General features: G+C 43.8%; 1 protein-coding gene and 3 non-coding genes across 5 annotated transcripts; all 4 read left to right on the top strand.

The window, feature by feature from the left end:
- The first annotated feature begins 317 nt into the window (after positions 1 to 317).
- LOC118689885 (U5 spliceosomal RNA) lies at positions 318 to 432 on the top strand. Its single transcript, XR_004980708.1, has one exon. It is a non-coding gene; the product is annotated as a U5 spliceosomal RNA (small nuclear RNA).
- A 1,596-nt stretch (positions 433 to 2,028) lies between these two features.
- LOC118689887 (U5 spliceosomal RNA) lies at positions 2,029 to 2,143 on the top strand. Its single transcript, XR_004980710.1, has one exon. It is a non-coding gene; the product is annotated as a U5 spliceosomal RNA (small nuclear RNA).
- Positions 2,144 to 2,911: 768 nt separating this feature from the next.
- Positions 2,912 to 3,026, top strand: LOC118689886 (U5 spliceosomal RNA). The gene has a single exon (XR_004980709.1). It is a non-coding gene; the product is annotated as a U5 spliceosomal RNA (small nuclear RNA).
- Positions 3,027 to 3,632: 606 nt separating this feature from the next.
- Positions 3,633 to 20,071, top strand: KIF2C (kinesin family member 2C). 2 transcript variants are annotated; one of them, XM_036387844.2, is made up of 20 exons: positions 3,633 to 3,714; positions 5,074 to 5,175; positions 5,395 to 5,443; positions 8,069 to 8,182; positions 8,964 to 9,080; positions 9,490 to 9,590; positions 9,845 to 9,940; positions 10,824 to 10,878; positions 10,974 to 11,136; positions 11,415 to 11,505; positions 13,122 to 13,185; positions 14,291 to 14,382; positions 14,625 to 14,767; positions 16,167 to 16,371; positions 16,815 to 16,925; positions 17,427 to 17,494; positions 18,707 to 18,809; positions 18,887 to 19,003; positions 19,364 to 19,490; positions 19,680 to 20,071. In XM_036387844.2, the coding sequence occupies exons 4-20, from the start codon at positions 8,089 to 8,091 to the stop codon at positions 19,754 to 19,756; spliced, it is 1,824 nt and encodes a 607-aa protein (XP_036243737.1). In that variant the 5' UTR covers positions 3,633 to 3,714; positions 5,074 to 5,175; positions 5,395 to 5,443; positions 8,069 to 8,088; the 3' UTR covers positions 19,757 to 20,071. The 2 variants fall into 2 exon arrangements, with proteins under 2 accessions (XP_036243737.1, XP_054371744.1); XM_054515769.1 differs by lacking the exon at positions 8,964 to 9,080.
- The last annotated feature ends 946 nt before the right edge of the window (positions 20,072 to 21,017 follow it).

Genomic DNA, 21,017 nt, shown 5'->3' with positions numbered 1-21,017 from the left:
CATATGCACATTAGTATTCTGATTCATTTGCATGCCCCGTGTTGCATGCCCATGCTGCGCTGGTTCATTAGCATATTCCGTATTAGTATTCAGATTTATTCTTGTGCCCAGGGTGCACCGCGCTCCGGCGGAGCGACTCCGGTCGCGCTTTTCGCCGCTGCGCCCCGGTAGTGCCGGTGTCCGGGCGCGGGCTGGATCCCGTCTGTGCCGCGGGAACAGACCGGGGCGGCAGGAGAGCCAGGCAGGACGCGCGCAAGTCGCCGTGTCCCAGAGAGAGACAGCCGAGGGACGGTGTGTGCCCGAGGAAGGTGTACAGTATACTCTGGTTTCTCTTCAGATCGTATAAATCTTTCGCCTTTTACTAAAGATTTCCGTGGAGAGGAACAGGCACGAGTGTCGAGAAATTTTTTGAGGCTCCATTTCGGTGGAGCTACCCCTATTTTGGTTAAAAACAGATGGATTATAACACCATCGAGAAGTTCTCAGTGGTGTACACAGGCAACGCACCCCTAGCGAGATAGATCTAATCGGAGATGCAGTGCGTCACCTAGCGAAAGTGAGATTTGAATCCCTTACTGCCATCCGCGTCCAGATTTCACGGACAGATTATAGGAATTAGTTGTATGGGTGCGGTCACGGTGCTATGGGCCTTGACGTTACCCAGGTGGAGACAAACGCTGTCCCTCAGGGTTGTGTCTTGGGACTGACTGGCTGGGGCTTTTAATATCTTTATCAATGACACAGACAGTGGGGGCGAGTGCACCCGCAGCCAGTTTACAAGCTGAGTAGTGTGGGTGACACACCTGAAGGACAGGGTGCCATCTAGGGGGACCTGGACAAACTTGGGCCCACAAGAACCTCAGGAAGTTCAACAAGTCCAAGTGCCCAGTGCTGCCTCTGGGTCTGGACAATGGCAGACGCAAGAAGAACTGGAGAACACATACTGCAAAACTCACTGAGACTAGGTCTGATGAGAAAGAAGTGGGGGTTCTGATGGGTGAAAAGCTGGACATGAACCAAGAGTGAGCAGTCGCAGCCCAGAAAGCCAACTGCATCCTGGGCAGCAGGTCAGAGGAGGCAATTCTGCCCTTTCCTGCTGAATCCAGCTCTCTGGTCCCCAATACAGGAAAGACACTGATATGTTAGAGGAAATCTGGAGGAGGCTGTGAAGATGATCAGAGGGCTGGAGCCTCTTTCCTGTGAGGACAGGCTGAGACACCTGGGATTGTTGAGCCTGGTAGAGAAAAGGTTTTGGAGAGATCTTATTGAGGCCTTCCAGTACTTAAAAGGGGCCTATAAAAAAAAAAAAAAAAAAAAGAGAGAATGACTTTTTACAAAGGCATGTAGTGACAGGGCAAGAAAGAATGCTTTAAAAATAAAAGAGGAGAGATTTAGGCTGAATATTTGAAAGGAATTCTTTACTGTGAGGCTATCAAGGCACTGGAACAGATTGCTCAGGGAAGTTGTGGCCCTAACCCTGGAAGTGTTCAAGACCAAGTTGGATAGGGCTTTGAGCAATCTGGTCTAGTAGGTGTGCCTACTCATGGCACAGGGATGGGAACTAGATAATCTTTAAGGTCCCGTCCAACCTAGACCATCCTGTGATCCTATTTTATTTTCCCTACAATTTTTAATTTAATACTATTTTGCTTTAACTATCAAACTCCTTATTTTCAACCCATGAGTTTCTCCCTTCTGTCCCTCGAGAGTCAGCGAGAGGTTCCACGGTGCCCCGCTGGGGTCAAACCACGGCGGGGACGCGCCAGCCCTGCTGAGGCTGAGCCGCCCCGCCCCGTTAGCGCCCAATTTGCATACCCAGGGTGCCCCGCGGTGCCTCCGGTGTCCGGCCCCGCTGTGTCTGGTGCTGCGGCCGCTGCCCCAGGCTGTGGGGGCTGTCCAGTGTGTGCCCCCACCCAGGGCTGGACCGGGGCTGTGGGGCCGGGAGCGGCGCGGGGGGGAAGTCATGCGTCACCCTGACTTTTGCGGGGTGGAGCAGACGGGGGCAATGTCGGGGAAGGAAATGAGGGCATACTCTGGTTTCTCTTCAGATCGCATAAATCTTTCGCCTTTTACTAAAGATTTCCGTGGAGAGGAACAGGCACGAGTGTCGTGAAATTTTTTGAGGCTCCACTTAAGTGGAGTTACCCTTGTTCTGGTTAAAAACAGATGAATCAAGAACTCTCGTAAGTAGCGTTCAGCGATGTACAGGGAAAGTGCCAACTGAGAAAAACATAAGGGGGTCTGTAATGCATTAACTTGCAAAAGTCAAACTCGAATCCTCCACTGTCATCCGTGTTCAGGTTTCACAGACGGATTATAGGAATTAGCTGTATGGGTGCGGTCACGGTGCTATGGGCCTTGACGTTACCCAGGTGGAGACAAACGCTGTCCCTCAGGGCTGCGTCTTGGGACTGGCTGGGGCTTTTAATATCTTTATCAATGACACAGACAGTGGGGGCGAGTGCACCCGCAGCCAGTTTACAAGCTGAGTAGTGTGGGTGACGCACCTGAAGGACAGGGTCCCATCCCTCAACCATTACTCTCAAACCCTGAGTGTCTCCCTTCTGTCCCTCCCGCGGGGTGGGGGCAGCCAGCGAGGGATTCCACGGTGCCCCGCTGGGGTCAAACCACGACGGGGACGCGCAGCCCTGCTGAGGCTGAGCCGCCCCGCCCCGTTAGCGCCCAATTTGCATACCCAGGGTGCCCCGCGGTGCCTCCGGTGTGTGCCCCGCTGTGTCCGGTGCTGCGGCCGCTGCCCCAGGCTGTGGAGGCTGTCCGGTGTGTGCCCCCACCCGGGGCTGCGCCGGGGCTGTGGGGCCGGGAGCGGTGCGGGGGGGGGGGAGCCGTGTGCCACCCTGACTTATGCAGAGTGGAGCAGACAGCGGAAACATCGGGGAAGCGAGCTAGGAGTATACTCTGGTTTCTCTTCAGATCGCATAAATCTTTCGCCTTTTACTAAAGATTTCCGTGGAGAGGAACAGGCACGAGTGTCGAGAAATTTTTTGAGGCTCCATTTCGGTGGAGCTACTCTCTTCCTTCAGTTAAGAATAGAAAAAAGCTTGTGTTATGAAAGCATTTATCACGTCTATGCTAAGAGTCCTCACACATGCCCAATATCTGTGGGGTGTTCAGCTATACTTCGATACTCCACTAGCCCGAATCCCCCGGGAGCGGTGCCTAAGCCCGCCCCAAGCCGCACTCCCACGGCAGGACAGGGCAGATCACCTCAGTCTCCCTTCCTTCCTTCCCCGGGAGCGGCGGCGCTGCCCGCTCTCCAGGCCTCCATCTCCCGACAGCCACGCCCCGCCGCCCTGCTTGCCGGGAGATGTAGTCCCGCGGCCACTCCCGGCAGGCCGCGCGGCACGCCGGCGCGCGGGGTTTAAACCGGCGGCGGTTGCTGTGCGGGTGTCTCGCTGCTGGGGCGGGACGTGGTTCCTGTCCCCGAGCTATGGACTCTCGCCTCTGCCGCAACGTCTATCCCGGCGTCGTTATTAACATCCAGCGGAGCAGTGGTGAGGACTGCGGAATAGGGTGTCTGTAGGCTCCTGGCCTCCGCCGCCCGCGGGAGTCCTGGCGGCGTAGGGTGGACAGGTTTGGGCTTAATGTTGGCTTTTTCCAGGCTTAATCCATAAGGCCACGGTGAAGGTGGTGAACGTGGAGCACTCCTGCGTGACCGTGGAGTGGTGTGAGAGCGGTGCCACTAAAGGCAAGGAGGTGAGCGTGAACTGCTCGCGGCCCCTTCCTTCCCCGGGTGCTCTGACGCCGCTGGGCCTGGGCAGCCCGAGGCTCGCCCGGAGCGGCCCAGCGCCTCTGCCCCGCTAGGCGGGCAGCGCTCGGCCTGCGCAGCTGCAGCTCGCTCCATGCTCTCCTTCTTTTACACTCAATGAAAGCAATGGTCTAGGTGTGCCAAGGTAAAGTGTGAGAGCTGCAGTTCCAAAGCTGCACCCTTTGCCTTTCAGAGGGATCGAGGAGGTGTTGGGCCTCTTGCACTGTCGACTCCAATGCTCCTAAGATTCCAGTTTTCCAGCTCTGTTTGTGGGCTTTCTATGTCTTATACTATGGCCTTTAGGGTCTCCTTAAAATCTGTTGCTAATAAGGTGCTGGGTTTGATTTCCTGAATTTCTGCACCAATATGAAATAAATCCAATGTGAGATGGGATGGGAGAGAGGGGGGTCTGAGGCATTTGAAGGTTATATGGCTGCATTCCTGACACTTAAAGAAGTTTGATGCTCAGCAAATGTACTTGTCCTTCTGGTCTCTCTAGAAATATAGAGACTCTGGATTTCAGTAAAAATCTTAAAAGTTGCTATTGGCTGGTTGTTAGAAACTAAATCTTACTCTGTGCATGTGCCTGCTGCATTCAAATAGAAAAAAATATACAGATTCAGATATAATTATTGGCTAAATTGCATTTATGTGTTAAGATGCTAAATCTTTAGGAAGATACATCAAAATATAGCAATTTTCTTATGTGCTTATGTGTATATGCTGTGCATGTGATGAGGTGAAGGCAGAATTATGATTTTACATGGGTGTTGTCAGGAATAGCTGATCCCAGGTGAAATTGTTTGCAGTAGCAAGTGAAGATACAGGTGAATTAAGTTATGGATTAAATGCTGAATCCTTCATTTCCCAGAGTCTAAGCAGCTCTTTGACGTTTATTTCAGTAAGCACAATCACACAGTAAACACTTAATGCTCTCCTAGCACAGAAGTTACAGAGCTGCTGAGATTTACTAAGATTAGCAGTGGGAGATTAGAGCAGGGGATGCCAAATGGGTTTTGCCCTTCTCTTCAGAACTGCTCTATGGCACCTGCAGAGCTGTGTGGTGTTTGGCAGATGAAGGTAAATTGCTTAACTAGCACATTTTGTCTGGTGTATTTAGATGTACCAGATTGTTCAAATGGAATAGGAACTACTGTTTTGCTCTTCCAAGCAATTTTAATGTAACATTTGGTAGGCAGTGGGTCAAGTTTGTTTGCCTTCACTGAAAGTCCAGATTAGAAAAAAAACAGTCCCTAAGTGGAAGCAGCATTATTCTGCCATGTAAAATCTTGCCTTTGCTCTTGCAGGTTGATATTAGTGATGTCATTGCAATAAATCCTGAGTTATTAGAACTACCTCCTGCTGATGTGAAGGAGAATGTTCCCTTGCAAGATAATGTAACTTTACAGGTAAGTGCTTTAAAGTAGTTTTGTTTTTTCTAAGGTATTGTTGCATGCATCTTGTTCTATGTAATACTCTTAGTTGTAAAATTTGAGATCTCTAACTTGCTTTTCTGTCTCATAGTTAGGCTTTGGTCAGAAATTCTTGTCATATTGCTGTTGCCCTGAAGAGCAGTGCTAGGTGTTTGCTGCTTACTCCAATTGCTTACAGCATTCCTTGTTTTTCAGAAACAGAAACGTAGAACAACCCTTTCAAAAATTCCTGCTCCTCGAGAAGGTGAGAAAATGTCTTTTTTTTTTTTCTCTGCTATGCCCTTGTGGAACTGTGCTGGTCTTTCACTGGAGCCATAATACTGTACTTTAGTGCATCATTTGGGCAGTGCTAACAAATGTCTCATACCAATGTTTTGGACTCCTGAGGGCAGGAACTCTAACAGGTTGCTGTCCTGCTCCTGTAACCTGGGGTTTGTTGATGTGTTCTCCTCTTCTGAAATATTGCTGTAGTTATTCCCTGCTTTAAATGTCACTAGGCAGTTGCTGTTGCAGTGAGTTTTAAAGCTCTGTATGGAGCTTTGTAAATGCTGCAAACAACAGAAGTTAAGTGGCAATTATTAAGATTAAAAGTGTCAGAATGAGAGTAGAAAGGACAAGAAAGAAATAGTGGTGACAAATGTGTGTTTCCTCGTTAAGCAGCCTCCCTGGACAATAAGTAGAGCTTTATGCTTGGAGACTTTTCAGAGCAGGCAGCCAAAGTGCCAGCTGGTGTGCCCAGCTCCCTGATTGCATGTCAGTACAATGTGTTGAGCAAAGCCAGAAGGGTAGATAGAGATGTCACTGTGGGATTGCTAAGAAATTGTTCTTCCTGAGGTGTCAGGAGTTAGAAAATGCCTAATTTCTACCTTCTTTTAGCTTTATTAGCTGACTCTTTAGGCTTTTTAAATTGCAAATGGCAGCATTACAGGTCTATTTGTAATACACTGTATGATGCTGGGGTTGAATGATTGCTGATTTAATGATACTCTTAAAGTGCATATTTAGCCAAAACTTATGCTTCTTCATTCAATTGAGCTGTAAACAAAACATCTGGGTATGTTTGTCCTCTTCTGTTGCATGCAATGTGAGACAGGGAAGCTGGTCCCAGAAGACAACAGTACAAATTCCCTGGCATCAGAGGGGCAGGAGTTATCCAAGAATCCTAATGTGTAAGAAGTTGTTCTGTACTGGAGTACAGTACAGATCCTGATCTCTCTCAAATTCAGAGAACTCCATAAATTTTGTGAACTAACAAGCAAAATGATGCAAAGTCAGGACTGTCTATATATAGGTCTGTTAATAGAACTGGATAGCCAGCTGGAAAACACAATGTGTGTTAATCCAGTCCCTGGTTGATGGAAACATGTCCTTGCAGAGGTCACAGCTCTCCTGAGGTATAGAATCTAATCGCATAACTAAAATATCTGTTGCCTGTCCTAGTGGCACAGTCTTGTCACTGCTCATAGCTTAGAGGAGCAGTGTTTTCAGTATTCATCAAATAATTTCTATTGTTAAAACTAGCTAAGGCCCAGGAGTGTCAGAGTATCTGTCCTTTTGCAAACTCTGCACTGCACCATTTAGAAAGCTAACATCAGCTTCTCTCATGTTCTTAGACTAAACAAATTAAAGAAGATCAGCAGGTGTCAGTCTCCCTCTTATCCAGGAAAGGAGAGAAGCAGTGCTTTCAGAATTAATTAAGGAATAGATATTGCTTCAGTCCCATGGATCAATAAGAATTTTTGAGGATGCTGAATATCCTCACATACAAGAATCACTTGAATTCAAACCCATTTAGATGGAGTGAATCCTCCAGTTAATCTGCCTGTCCAGGAGCACCAGCATTTATAGAAACAGTGCTGTTGAGTGTGAGATGAGATCAGGCCTGGGCATGTGGGACAAGAGAAAATGGAATAAAATGCCCTTTCTGAGTATAATGAAACTGATGCTTTTTGTTTCTAAAATTGCAGCAGTCACATTTAATGTCTCTGCAAATGAGCAGCAGATTCAAGGTAAAGAGTTAACGGGAACAATGACTTTTGTGAATGGTTTTAAGAAATTTGATTCAGAATTTAAAAGAACCCTTGGTCTCCAACAGATCTGGTGTCCTTTGAAATAAGTGATTCATTCTGGATAAATTCTAATAATTGCTGGTCATGAGATGTGAAGGGAGTTCTAGCTTGCATATCACACTTTCTTTTTCATATCAGATTTGCTTTTTTTTTTTTTTTAAACAAATCTATTGAGGTAAACATTCCAATCCTTGTTCTAGGAAGCTTTGTAAAGGACTTGATCTCAGTGAAAGAAATACCTTGGCATGTGAAAATGGAGACTGCCTACAAAGGGACCTTTTTCCAAGATTTGCTGTTGTTATACAATGTTTTTTAGCTGAATGTCCTGCCACAGAACTCCCAGCCTACTGCACCACACAGAGCCTATGTGTGGGTGCCCTCATGGTGGGTGGGCAGAGTGCTGCCCATGGCCAGTTGCCAGGCTGCTGTACCCACGTCACAATCAAAGAGTTAATTCATGCAGCCCTGCAAGTGTGAAGCTTCAGAGCATTTAGTGGTCTTCTGACTTGGAACTTCCTCCTTCCTAGGTATTGTTAGGATGCTGGAACTGCCATATCCTCATGTGAATCCTTAGTGGGATCTGAAAGAAATTCCCTGGAATTGCAAATCTGGAATGAACTGTTTGCTTTTCTGTAGTGATGGGTTTATTGACCACTTTTCACCCACATGCGTTGCTCTGTCCTGCACTTTGCTAATGGGAAAGATCCTTTTAACCACACCTTCTTCTCATCTGCTCTGTACTTTGTGAACAACTGATTAATTGCAAGTGTCTGAGTGTCCCTGGATTCCTGTTTCCAAAGCTGTGCGTGGCCGTTCCAGGATGTCTGCTCTCACAGAACCCCAGTGTGGCTTCCAGGAAGATGAAATGGCAGTAGATCCCTCCACTTCTGTGCAAACCAGAAAATATTTGGCTGGTAAGTGGAGAAACAGAAAATAATTGCTGGTAAGTGGAGAAACAGTCCAGTGAATTCTTAATGTGAAACAATTTTCACTTTGAGTGAGTTTAATTATTCAAACTGCAAATCCCAGTGGGAGAGCAACCTGAACTTTTTCATAGATAAAATGAGAGACCTAGAGGTCTGCCCCTATGCAAATATCCAGGGCTCCTGCCTGAAGTGTTTTCCAAAGGAGGTTGGAAACAATGTTGTGCAAAATGATGTACTTTCTTAGCCAGAGAGCTGTGGTTGGGCAAATTGGGTGGATGTGCTATCTGCTTAATGGCATGGAATGGTATTCATGGTGCTAGAGTGGGAAGAGAAGTGCCTAAACACTGCTGACAACACACCCTGTAACCATATTGGTAGTAGTTTTACCTGTACTGGCTGAGTAAAGCAAGAACTTGAGCCTCCTTGAATTACAAAATTGTAGTTATTTATTTTACTAGGCTACTCTAAGAATAGCCGAGGGCATGCCTTGTCTGTTAAGTTCTACAAAAAAAAACTGAAATAAGAGGCTTGATATTAAATTCTTGTCTAGTTGGTTTGGCCTTGATTTGCAGCATTGCATGAAAATTGGTTTCTGGCAAAGGATTTAAAAGTTTACTTGCACATTTACCACAGGTTTTAGGTAGTTCACTCTCCTGCTGCCGGAGTTGAGAAATGCCTATGGTCTGAGGCTTTACAAATTACAAAATTATTCCTGATATTTGCAATCTCATTATTGGTTTTGGTCTGCCTTCTTTGCTTCTTTCTGCAGCTGGCCGAACCAGGCCTACTGGGCTGGGTTGTGTTCCAGAAGCTTCCCTGGAAAATGTAAATGGAAATACAGAGAATCATCTGCCTGCTGCTAGAACGAACTGTTCAGTGAGCCCAGGTACCTGGGAGCAGTGGGTAAAGACTGACTCATCAGTCAGCAGTGAATCACTGTGATTGCTGCTTTGTGTACTCAGACTAAAGCTTTGAAAAGGTGACTTTGGCAGCAAGATAGAATGTCTTGATCACTTTTTATTACAGATGTGTAATTCTGTTATAGTGGTAATAGTGGTATTGCCTCAGAAATGCTGCCTTTTCTTTAGAGTGGTAGTGTGACTTCCGAGGCAGTTTCTGTGATAGTTAGATCTGGTTTGAGAAGGAAGTGCTGCAAAATTAATGGCCATCCTTCTAAGATGGTTGTTTCCTGTATGAGCTAGTCTGTCAGCAACCTGGAAAAGCCAAAATATTTGTCTTATTCTTAAAACCTAGTATGACATTTTAACCCAAGGAACTGTTTTCATTTTATCTAGTTCGAAGAAGATCTAACATTGTGAAAGAGATGGAGAAAATGAGAACCAAGAGAGAAGAAAAGAGAGCTCAAAATAGTGAAATCAGGATAAAACGAGCACAGGTGGAGTACTCTACAATACATCTGTAAGGGGAAATTCTATAGGACTCTGGACTACAGTAGTTGAAACCAAAACATATTTTGGACAGACTTGTTCTTAGAAAGCTCTACATAAGGATGAATTGATTCTGATTTTTAGGAAGTTGTGAATCTTGTAAAATGCTTTGAATTGCATACACCTGCTTGCTTAATAGTCTCTGTGGCCTTTTTTTGCTGTAACAGATCAATTGCATTCACATCCATGGTTTTCCATGCAGGAGTTTGACAGCAGCTATCCAAACTGGGAGTTTGCACGTATGATCCAGGCATTCAGAGCAACTTTAAACTGCCAGCCAATATCTATAAGTGATCCAGTAAGTAAATACTGAGGCTACTAACTGCAGCCTGGGGACAGACTTCTCTATTTTGTACTGAAAATGTTGGCATTGAGCAGTTGGTGCATCGTTGCACCTTGGAAATCCTCTGAGCATATTGTGAGCTTGAGGAAGTTGGGGGTATCTGTAAGGTCACTTGCCTTCCCTATTTAGGGCTAAGCTGTTCTTGTTTTACTTTGTCACTAGTGAAGAGTCTGTAGTTCAACAATTATCATGCAATGATGTGTGACCATCAGTTGCACAGCCATCGTTGTAGGAATAGGCACAATTTAAAATGGTCTGTTGCCCTAGTGCAGAACATGTTGATCAATTTTTAAATATGTCAAAAAGTGGAGAAGCAAAAGTAGAGGTTGAAAACTAGAGAACCCTGGCTTGGTCAGTGCCCTCAGCCATTAAAAAACCCTGTGTACCTATTGCTGTGTGTGTGACAGAAGAGCTCGTTACCTTTCCCTTCTGTTTCACCCAATGGCATATGCACTCCCAGCTCATCTGATGTGTAGCTGTGCTGCACAAATAACTCAACTTGCTGCATCAGTAAAGAACTCCAGGTTAACAAAAACCTCTGGGGTAAATGAAAATATTAATTTTCCTGAATAATTACTTGACCATAGCTGCAGTATTGATACCATAAATTTTGCTGGAAAGCATTTTTGTCCTACATGTTGGAGAATGCTGCATAAAGGTAAATTATTTGTAGTGTTCCTTTTGCACTGAATGCACTTTAAGACTGACATCCCTGCATGAGTGGGTCGGCTCAGAAGCAACTCTGACCAGCATAAAGTAAAATGGATGTGAGGGAGCACTGGATCTCTCTGTAATAGAGTGAGTGTAATTGGGAAATACTTATTTTCTTTTCTTTTAGATAGAAGAGCACAGGATTTGTGTCTGTGTGAGAAAGCGCCCTCTCAATAAGCAAGGTGAGTGTACTGACCAAACAGCTCTGTCTTGTCTTGAACAGTTTGACTTTGTTCAAACTGTTTTTGTTAAAACCGAGGGTCTTTTCTATCAACAGAACTTCAGAAAAAGGAATGTGATGTGGTTACTGTTCCGAGCAAGTGTGTCCTGATGGTGCATGAGCCAAAGCAGAAAGTGGACCTAACAAAATACCTTGAAACCCAAACATTTAGATTTGACTTTTCATTTGATGAAACTGCTTCGAATGAAATGGTATACAGGTAATGCTTGCTACTTACTGGAAATGACTTTCAGATAAAAGCATGGAGCTGTGGCCAGATGGCATCTAAGCTTAAGAAACTTACTTGAAATAAGTATTAGAATCCTTTTTGGAGGAAGCTGAAAGACTGAAAAGTCTAAGGCTTATTTTTGGCATACCCTTACTGATTGCTTAAGGAGTTGCTTTTTTTTTTTTAGTTTTGTTTCTTGTTAAAACTGATGCTGATGAAGCAGTGTATGAAATATTTGCTGTAACTGTTTTTTTCTTTTAAATATTCAGATTCACTGCTAGACCTCTTGTAGAGACCATCTTTGAGGGTGGGAAGGCGACATGCTTTGCATATGGCCAGACAGGCAGTGGCAAGACACATGTAAGTTTTTCTCCAAGGTCTCAAATTTTCTAGCTTTGATAAAGTATTTCAAAGCTTCCCGATGCTTGAGTATGAGTAGGATTGGATCTTGGCTTTATTGTCTTAAAGCTAATACTTTGTAAGATGTTAACTCTTTTTCTGTAGCTTTATGTACTAGTGGGTTTCCTTTGAGGTTGTGTGGAAAATTGTACTGGCTTTTGAAAAGATTTAGAAAAAATCTTTTTAGGAAAAAAAAGAAGAAATAAGAAATACATAAATTTTTTTTTCTCTTTAGAAAAAAGAAAATCTGGCTTTTCAAAGATTTAGGATGTATTGATACGTCAGTTTTAGTCATAGCTATTCCTTGCCTCAAATGCCTGTTGCTGTTTAACTCCTGTCTGTATAGAGGGGCTATTAGCCTACATCAGACATAGGCCAGTCTCTCTTGTGCTTTGAGCTTGGAGGCATTCCAAAGAATTCAGCAATTATATAAAAATAAGCCTCATGATGCACATAAATATTTAAGTGATCTGGTATTGTTTGTGAACTGGGTGAGTTAGTGTATTTGCTTTCTAACCACTCCTTCCAGTCTAACAGTTGCAGCTTTAACGGTTGTGAAAATTCTTTTGTCTCAAAAGAGAAAGCTTGCTCTAAACTTTTAACAGCTTTATTGTCTTTAACTTCTTCTGGGAACTATGGGGAAGAATCCTCACAGTATGATAGTGGAGTTGAATGTGCTGTCTTACTCTGCAAATGCATTTACTTCAAACCACAGTGATCTGTACTGGACTGGGCTAATGCACTGCTTTGAGTAATCAGACAGTCATTGCTGTTGTTCAGTGATAGAGGCAAGTTTTAGGCTAGGACCTCCTATTTTTAGTGTTATGTAGTGAGCTGTAGATCTTTTCCAGTAATCCAGACAAAAAGTTGGAGCTTTATACAAGTTTGAACACAGGCTGCCTTCATTGCACTGGAAAGGGCAGAGAAACCTGCTTACCTGAGCCTCATTACAGGAATACAGCTGTGATGCACTAAAATCACAGGTGAAGTTACTTTCTTTCCCAGTCCTAGGGCAAAACTAGTGCAGGGACAACAGCTGTACCTTGAGACTGGAGTGTTGCACATTAAACTCTGCTAGATTGAGAATGTGTCATGGGATTGAGCCGTGTTTTAAATAACAGTGGTAGAGCAAGTCACTAGGATAGCACTAACTGAAACATTTTTTTGTAATTAAAGATACTTTGGTCAAAGGAATTAAAGGTACTGTCTGCTCTAAATTTGTATTTTCATGTTACCTTTTGCAAGTAGTTGTAAAAAATGTTATTTGACCTAGATCCTAACAAATGGAGCTTTCTCTTCTGACTAGAGGCTGTTTGGTTGCACTGTCAAAGTAGTTTCCTTGGAGGAACAACTGCTTTGACGCTGCACCCCAGAGCCTTACAGGTGCACTGCTTTGTGTAGGCCAGATCTTCTTTTTGAACTGATAGGGAAGCTGCAAACTCGTTTAGCACTGTGTTCCAGTAATCTTGCTGGCATTGGGGTTTATCTATTGTAACTTCCTAGTCTGTTTTCGGACTAAGATCAGATAGGCTGACTTTTTGGTGCCATGCCTGACCTCTGGCCTTTTCTCTTCACAGACTATGGGTGGAGACTTCTCTGGGAGAGGCCAGAATGCCTCAAGGGGCATATATGCTTTTGCCTGTGAGTTGATTCTTCTATACATACAAAAATCAGATTAATGCTTATTTTTCTTAACTAGGCAAGATCTGTTTTTTATGGTTATTTTAAACATGCACAGTAGAAGATACATAAAGTATTTGTGTTTTCATGAATAAGAGATGGTGTTTGCAGGAGGTATGATTATTTTTTCATTCATTTCACGAAATATTTTTCCTCTAGCCTGTAAGTGTCTACATCCATACTGAACTCACCAGAAGCTACTTGTTTCTGATAAATTTACTAATTAGGCATTTGCTGGGCAGAACCATTTAATTTTGATTCTTCTGCTTTGCTTTTGTCTCAGACATATCTGAGTACAACACAACTCTACCCATTTGTGATAGAAAACTTGTTAGGTAAAAGGATGTATGTATTGTGTTTCTTTCCATAAGTCTTAAATGCAAAAAAACCCTAGCATGTCCAAAATTATTTCAGAAAACAGATGCTTAGAAGCCCCTCCTTGATAATGTCTAGAAAGTATCACAAAACCTGACCTTTACCTTCGCTTTAGAAAGACACAGTGTGAATTTAGACAGCAGCAAGGCAGCTGAACCAGGAACAACTGTTGGCTGATCTCTGAAAAATAATTATGACTGGCCCTGAGGGAGTCTTTGCTTTTTCAGCTTAGCTTCAAAATCTGGAGCCTAATTGTGAAAAGCTGCACTGGATCCAGCCACAGGGTCAACTAAGCTGGTATATTGTCTCCAAACTTCAGCAATGCAGATGTTCAGGGATGCATGTTTTCTAAACTTTCTGCAAGATGTACTTGAAACACAAACATGTGACTTTTTCAGGGCTGTCCAAAACAATAGAGGATCCCAGTGTTCCCTCAGAGCAGTAAGGATTGTTATCTGTGGGTGGCATTAGCAGTTGAAACTCCTGTATTTCCCTGTTTTCAGTCCCTGGGTAAGGATGCTGCTCCATCTGTTCTCCAGATGGTAGCACAGCACTGATTGTTAGTGTTTGTTTGGACGACTGTCACTCAGTGCTAGACACTGCCTTATAGCTGTGCAGTGTTTGACAGTAGATCAAGTAGCAACTAGAATGTGTTAAACCAGTTAACTAAACTTCTGTCTTTCCTCACTAGCACAAGATGTCTTCCTCCTCCTGAACCAGCCCAGGTACAGGAATCAGAATCTGGAAGTCTATGTGACTTTCTTTGAAATATACAATGGAAAAGTAAGATCTTTTTTATTTTTAAATCTTGACCTGATTTCTTTGGTTGACTATTTCATAAGTAGCTGAGTCAAACTTCATACCTTCTATAGTTCTATGTACTATGTTTATATTGGTGTGTTTTGGTTTGAATTTGAAATCTATGTTAAAGATGCTGTTTCTATATAGTTTTATACAAAGACAGAGAAAAATACTTGCAAGGAGTCCTTGTTCAGATTTGCCTCAATCTTTTTGCCTAAATATAGGTGTTTGACCTCTTGAATAAGAAGGCCAAACTTCGAGTCCTGGAGGATGGCAAGCAACAGGTCCAGGTTGTTGGTCTCCAAGAAAAACCAGTTAGCTGTGCTGAGGATGTCATCAAAATGATCTTGATGGGCAGTGCCTGCAGGTGTGGTGACTTAAAATCTATAAAAGAAGAGTCATGTCCTGTTGCATCTCCATGTTTAGAAAAGCATATATGATGGCTGTAGCTGGTGCTTTGAGATTTAAACAGAAGCTTGTTGTTCCCAGTAAAGGCACTGAGCAGCACCTCTGCATGAATACCAGGGAGTGGTTACACAACAAAGGAGTGGAAGGGCTGGGTTCAGCCTGCCTTCCACAGGAAGTGTCAGAGCTCCTTGTTCATGTATCCTCATGGAACTCCAATAAGAGAAACCATTTACATGGGAAGATGGCTGCCTTGGTGCTTTCTAGTATCAGCTAGTCCACAGGAATACAGGTAGCTCCCTGTGGGCTTGTAAGATTGAGGAACAGCAGCTGGTATGAACCATAATTGCAAAAATGGTTTGGCTTAACTGCAGGCCAGATGAGCTATTCCAATGGCAACAAAAATACTGCATGTTGTTCAGGAATCCTGTCTAAAGAATCCTTGAAAGCAGGTGCCAAGGGACAGCTGTAGGCTTGGCACATCATCCTGGCAGGAAAGGCTGTGGTAGGGGCAGCTCTGCCATCATACTGGTATCTTTAATTGGGAGCTAAAATCTGTATTACCAAGTGTTATCTGCTTCAGTTAAGTTGCCATTGCTGTGGAAATGTTTGTAGGCAAATGAGAGCTTCTTGGCTTCTGTATTGCACTGTGTGGGCAAATATGCACATCCTAAAAGCTTATTCAGCATTCTGTACGGCCTTTTTTGGCTAGCAATTTAGTCATGAACTGTTTTTTACATTTCAGGCTACTCCTTCCTTTTTTCCCAGTAGCAGGGATGATGGTGGAACAGTGAACCTGCCAGCATTCTCAGGGAATAAATGATAAAGAAGGTCACAGGGGGATTTAAATTAAAAGATGTCACTCTGTGCCTTGCAGTAATGGGGCAGGTGCAGCTGCACAGCAGAGGTGAAGTGCCAAGCCAGCTTGGCTGGAGAAAGGGATTTACCATGATTGTAATGTGCTAGCACAGCTAATGCTGTTTAGTGGGGAGCTTGGCTGAGCTTACTGTATAATGGCAGATGCATTAGGAAAATGACATGTGTGCTGAAGGTGTGACTTCCAGCTCAAGTGCATGTGAGGCTTTAGCACTCAGAAAGGCATTCCAATGTAGGCTGGCTGAGTTGAGCCAGGCAGCTTAAATAGCCTTAAACTTGTATAACCAGGGAGCAGGTTGGTATTTTTCACAAGTAGTTCTGTGCTCTTATATCAGAAACAATTCTATAGTTCACACAAACTTAAAGTATTAATGTGTGGGATAAACCCTAGGAGGTTAATTGAATGGCTACAGGTCTTATCTAGTGCTGTCAGGACCTGTTGTTTTGTTACACATTTCTAAGGCTTGTTTGCATCTCTGCTGAAGGACATCTGGGCAGACTTTTGCAAATGCCAGCTCTTCCCGGTCACACGCCTGCTTCCAAATCATCCTGCGCCGAAGAGGACAAATGATTGGCAAATTTTCCTTGGTGGATCTGGCAGGAAATGAAAGGGGTGCAGACACATCTAATGCTGATCGGCAGACACGGATGGAAGGTGCTGAAATCAATAAGAGCTTGCTGGCTTTGAAGGTGAGCTACAGCTCCTGGACCAGAGTGATAATCCACATGTGGATTCTAACTCTGGGGTTATCTGTTCTGTTTTATTCCAGTACGAGGAAAAAACTGAAAAAGTACTAGTTTAGGATGTGAACAACCTAAAAATAGAGTATACTTCCATTTAGAGTGTTTCCAGGAAAGTAGTGCAGTCTTGTCAGGCCAGACACTGGTACAGCTGTTTCAAGCTTCATTCAATATGACCTTTTTTAGTGGGGGGGTTATGACATATAATGGCTATACATACTGTCCTGTGACAGTCAGATACCTGGAGTATATTTTAAAGAGTATGAAGAACTTGGAGCAATACATGTGACCATTCTTCAGCCTGTTGGGTTTACCAGCAATTGGTGGTTGATAGCTTGCAGAGCTGTTTGAAGAGGTGCCAACACTGCATTCACAATACTGTCGTTTTGTAGGAGTGCATCCGAGCTTTAGGGCAGAACAAGTCTCATACCCCTTTTCGGGAGAGCAAGCTGACACAGGTGCTAAGAGACTCTTTCATAGGAGCAAACTCAAGGACCTGCATGGTGAGTATGCACACGTCAAACACAATGCTTGGGTTCTATAATTCAACCAAATAGCTGCATGTTCCTCTACAGCAAGAGGTTTTTTTTTTTTAAATCAGAAAGCTTTAGATCTTGTTAAACAAACAAAAAAACCCTAAAAAACCAAATATTTTCCTCATGGAAACTTGTCCAGGGTGAGCGAGATAATAAATTTGTGAGTTGTGCCCAGCTCTTGTAGAAGCAGGGCTGTGGATGTCTTTTTAATCTGCAGGAGAGGTTGGTGTCGGCTTGAAGGGCTTTGCTTTCTGTGGATGGTGAAGCACAGCAGGTGCACACAAAGACAGTGGAAAGCTGGATACAGAGGTGCTGGCATGTCCTACTGAATCCATAAAGATAAATGGACTTGGCTGTCTCAACTCCAGCCCTTTGTCCTCAAATGTCCCAGCTGTGTGATGAGATCTGTAGGAGCATTAATGAGCAAAAGTCAGATAGGAGTCACTAAGGTTTCTTTTGTGTTTGCAGATAGCAATGATTTCTCCAGGCATGAGTTCGTGTGAATACACCTTAAACACACTGAGATATGCAGACAGGTAATGGCCTTTCTGATCTGGGGATTATAATCTTATTGTAAAATGTGTTTTAGCTGCTTTTACTCTGACCTTTGGAACCTCAAGTTCTCTTGGATTGTTTGTATTGGTAACCTGGAGGATGGTTGTTAAGAGCAAAGTACCTTAGAGCTGTCATATGAAACCAGCCTGGGTGTTGTATGTGAGACACAATAGAGATGATGTAAAACCATGAGTAAGGTCTCTTCCTCAAAGGAATCTCCTCTCATGCTAGACTTCAGACTGCCCTAGTTCTTGAAGGGAGTTTACCCTGTCCTGAATGGTTATCTCTATGCCTTTTACTTTTGGTAGTACTTTGTGACCCATCTGTAAGGGTGTGCTAAGAATGTGTGTCATGAATGAGTGTTTTAGTTCACTCAAAGAATCACTGGCAAAGGTAGCAGCAAAAGCAGTTTCAAAATTAAATGAAAGACACTGTTTGTTGGCAAGGTTCACTATACTACTGACTAGGTGGTTAAAGTACACAGAAGAGAAAATTGACTAAAATCAATCAATCAATCTAAAATTAAAATCAACTTAAACTACCTGGAAGCCTGGGAATGGAAAAAGGGGTAAGGTTAGAAAAAGAAAGGGTAAAGATGAAAAGGACTAAAGGAGACCCTCCCCTTGAGTTACAAGGTTCATGTGACCCCCTTGTCAAACATAGCCCTGGACTTGACCAACAGGCCTAAAGATTTTAACTGCACTTCATCCATAGCCTAATTTAAATAATTTAACCTTAGATTCTATTGAATTTACTATAAGCACAACACTCACAGGCCTAACTTACAAATACTTAACATACTTAAGAATCTAAGACTGTAACCTTCATAGTATATTTGCTGTAGCATAGTCACACACAGACCTAAGGGTCTAAATTCAAGGGGTATGTATGTACCACCTGCTGTGAAGGGATTTTGGTCCTAGCTCAACTGATGCCAGTATAACTGCCAGAGTGGCTCCTGGATGCCACTCAGAAAAGTTTCCTTAACACAAACATCTCCTGGCTTTCCTTCCCACAGTATTCAGGAGTTTCTGCCCATATAAGCCTGTTCTGGGGATGGTAACTGTGTAACTCTTAAAGTGTAATTGATTGTTTCTTGCTGAGTGCTGATTGATTGATTGCAGCAGCTGCTTTGTGATGCTGTAGCCAAGAAACTGGTGAAAGATGAATTTGAGTGACAAATCTTGTTGCAGAGTGAAAGAGCTCAGCCCTCATGATGGAGGCGGTGAAACTCAGTGTCAGATGGAGACTGAGGAGGCTGAGACCAGTACTGAAGGCTTGGGTCTTCAACTCAATGTATGTATGGGCAGTGGGCTAACCAGAACTCAAAGCTGGGAACAACCTGCTGTTCTTACCTGGGCTGTTTCTTGCAGTTCTCCAAGGATGAGGAGGAAGAACTCTCTCCACACATGTTCAACTATCGAGAGGTTATGACTCAAATTAGTGAACGGGAGGAGAAGGTTGTAGAACAGCTCAGAGAACTGAGACAGGTATGAGGGAGCAGCAAACCCAGCCCAGGCCACCTTCTATATGTTGATAGCAGCTTGCTTTGTCTGGGCCAAGTGCTGCTGGGGAGGTACCAATGCAAGATGCTGTACTACTGGTGTTACTTCTTCCTCATTGCCAACTTTTTCCTGTATTTTCTGGCCTAGCTGGTTAAACTGGGGCATTTCAGTGCTTTTGCCAATTCCCTTTCCCCTTCAAATAGCAACCTCTACTTGCTGCTAATGAACACTGATGGCTCCTGGTCTGTAGAAGCTCAGCTATGTTGATTAGACTGCCAGATTTGAAGAAACTAATTGAATTTCTAGAAACTCCATTTCTCATCACTGTTATCCTTGTAAATACAGAAAATGGCTACTGAACTTGACTGCCTCTTGGAAATCACAGAGAAACCAGATTATGATCTTGAGACCTTTGTGAGCAGAGCTAAGTACTTCATAGAGGACAGCTCAAGAAATTTCCTTAGTGTCAGAGGTATGTTAGAGCCTGTATCTGACTAGCACTGTCAGTAATGCTTTTCCAAAGACCTGAAAGTAACACCAGCATACCTGTGGGGGCTTGAGCACCCAGCCCTGCATAGCTGAGGTCTGCTGAGACTGACAGCTGTTTTGGAGAGTTCAGCTTCCTGATCAGTCACCCTGTTGCTCTTCCCTTTTTTTACAGAAACACTGGATGCCCTGGGGACTGCCATGCAACTGGAGGAGCAAGCCAGCAAGCAGATTAGCTGGCAGAGGCCTTAATCATTACAGCAAAACCTGGTTCACAAGCAATCTTTCATGCACTTGTCTTGTCTTGCATGTTCGTCAGTGGTTTGTATCAGTCCTGTTTTAAATGCGGTAGGGTGTCTGCAGGTCACATGCCCAAGGGCAGTGAACACAGCAGCCTTTTTCTTCATGGCCTGTATCAGGGTACTCAGCAAAGTGCTAAAATGCACCCACTGCAAGGCTTGGGTAGGGGGCCTGAGAGTCTGCAGTCTCTGCCTGCAGAGATAGCTATAGCCCTTTGCTGGTGACAATGGTCTCCCCTAAGAGAACTAACCACACATGTATAGTACATTACCTTTTCCAGATGTGCTTGAAATATTGCAAAACTGTTACAAGTTTTGCTTTTCTAGAAGGAAAGAAAATGGACTATGTGATTGTAAAAAACAATATTTTTAGAAGTTGAATAAATAAATGTTCTTGGATCTCACTATTTTATCTGTCCTATAAAAAATATTTCTTGGTGATTATGGTAAAGTTTAACAGCTCCTAAAGACTGGCTGATTGTTGGTAAGGAGGCTGATTTCTTGGATAAAGTTTCTTTTCAAAGTCTTTATACTTGTAATGTTTACATAAAAATCACTCAAAATACATTTTGTCTCTTAATTTTGAGATGCTGCTGGGATCCCCTAATGGGGTAAGGTGGCTTAGGTGTAGCTGTCTGCTGCCACAGCCCTTGTGTGCAGCCTGGGTCCAGATTTCCCTGCAGACCCTTCCTCTGGGAAAAGAGCAGGTTAGGAGAGAGGACAGTTGTAGGGCATGTGCTAGTGCCTGCTCTTTTACTTATTCAGCTCAGTTCAGCATTTTTCTTCAAAAGCACAAAATAGTTGTGTGAGCTCTAGGTTCAGCCACACAGGATGCAGCTGTGCAAACATCATACCCTTCTACCCTTACTCCCTCTTTTCTTAGAGCTACCTTCTCCCTCTGAAAATCAAGGGTGTAATTTAAGTGACAAGGCCACCCCCATCTCTGCATCTGCCATCTGTGGACTGCATCCTTGCTGTGTGTCTGGAGGTGCCAACTATATTGGTGACCAGTTATTCAGCCTGGACTGGATCAATTGTGTGCAGTGTTTCAGGGCTGGCCTGGAAAAGACAGCAAAAGAGTTATGGATCTTTTGAGGGATGAGAGCAAACATTAGTCATGAGCACTTAAAGAAGGGATACTGCAATCCAAGCATGATCCTCCTCCACTGCTTGGGTGTTTTGTGCTCAACAGTTTAGATTCTGGGAGCAGAGTC

Source organism: Molothrus ater, chromosome 9, assembly GCF_012460135.2.
Source record: "Molothrus ater isolate BHLD 08-10-18 breed brown headed cowbird chromosome 9, BPBGC_Mater_1.1, whole genome shotgun sequence".
Lineage (NCBI taxonomy): Eukaryota > Metazoa > Chordata > Aves > Passeriformes > Icteridae > Molothrus > Molothrus ater.
Note: the sequence above shows the minus strand (reverse complement) of the source record. Positions and strands in the feature narration are given on the sequence as shown.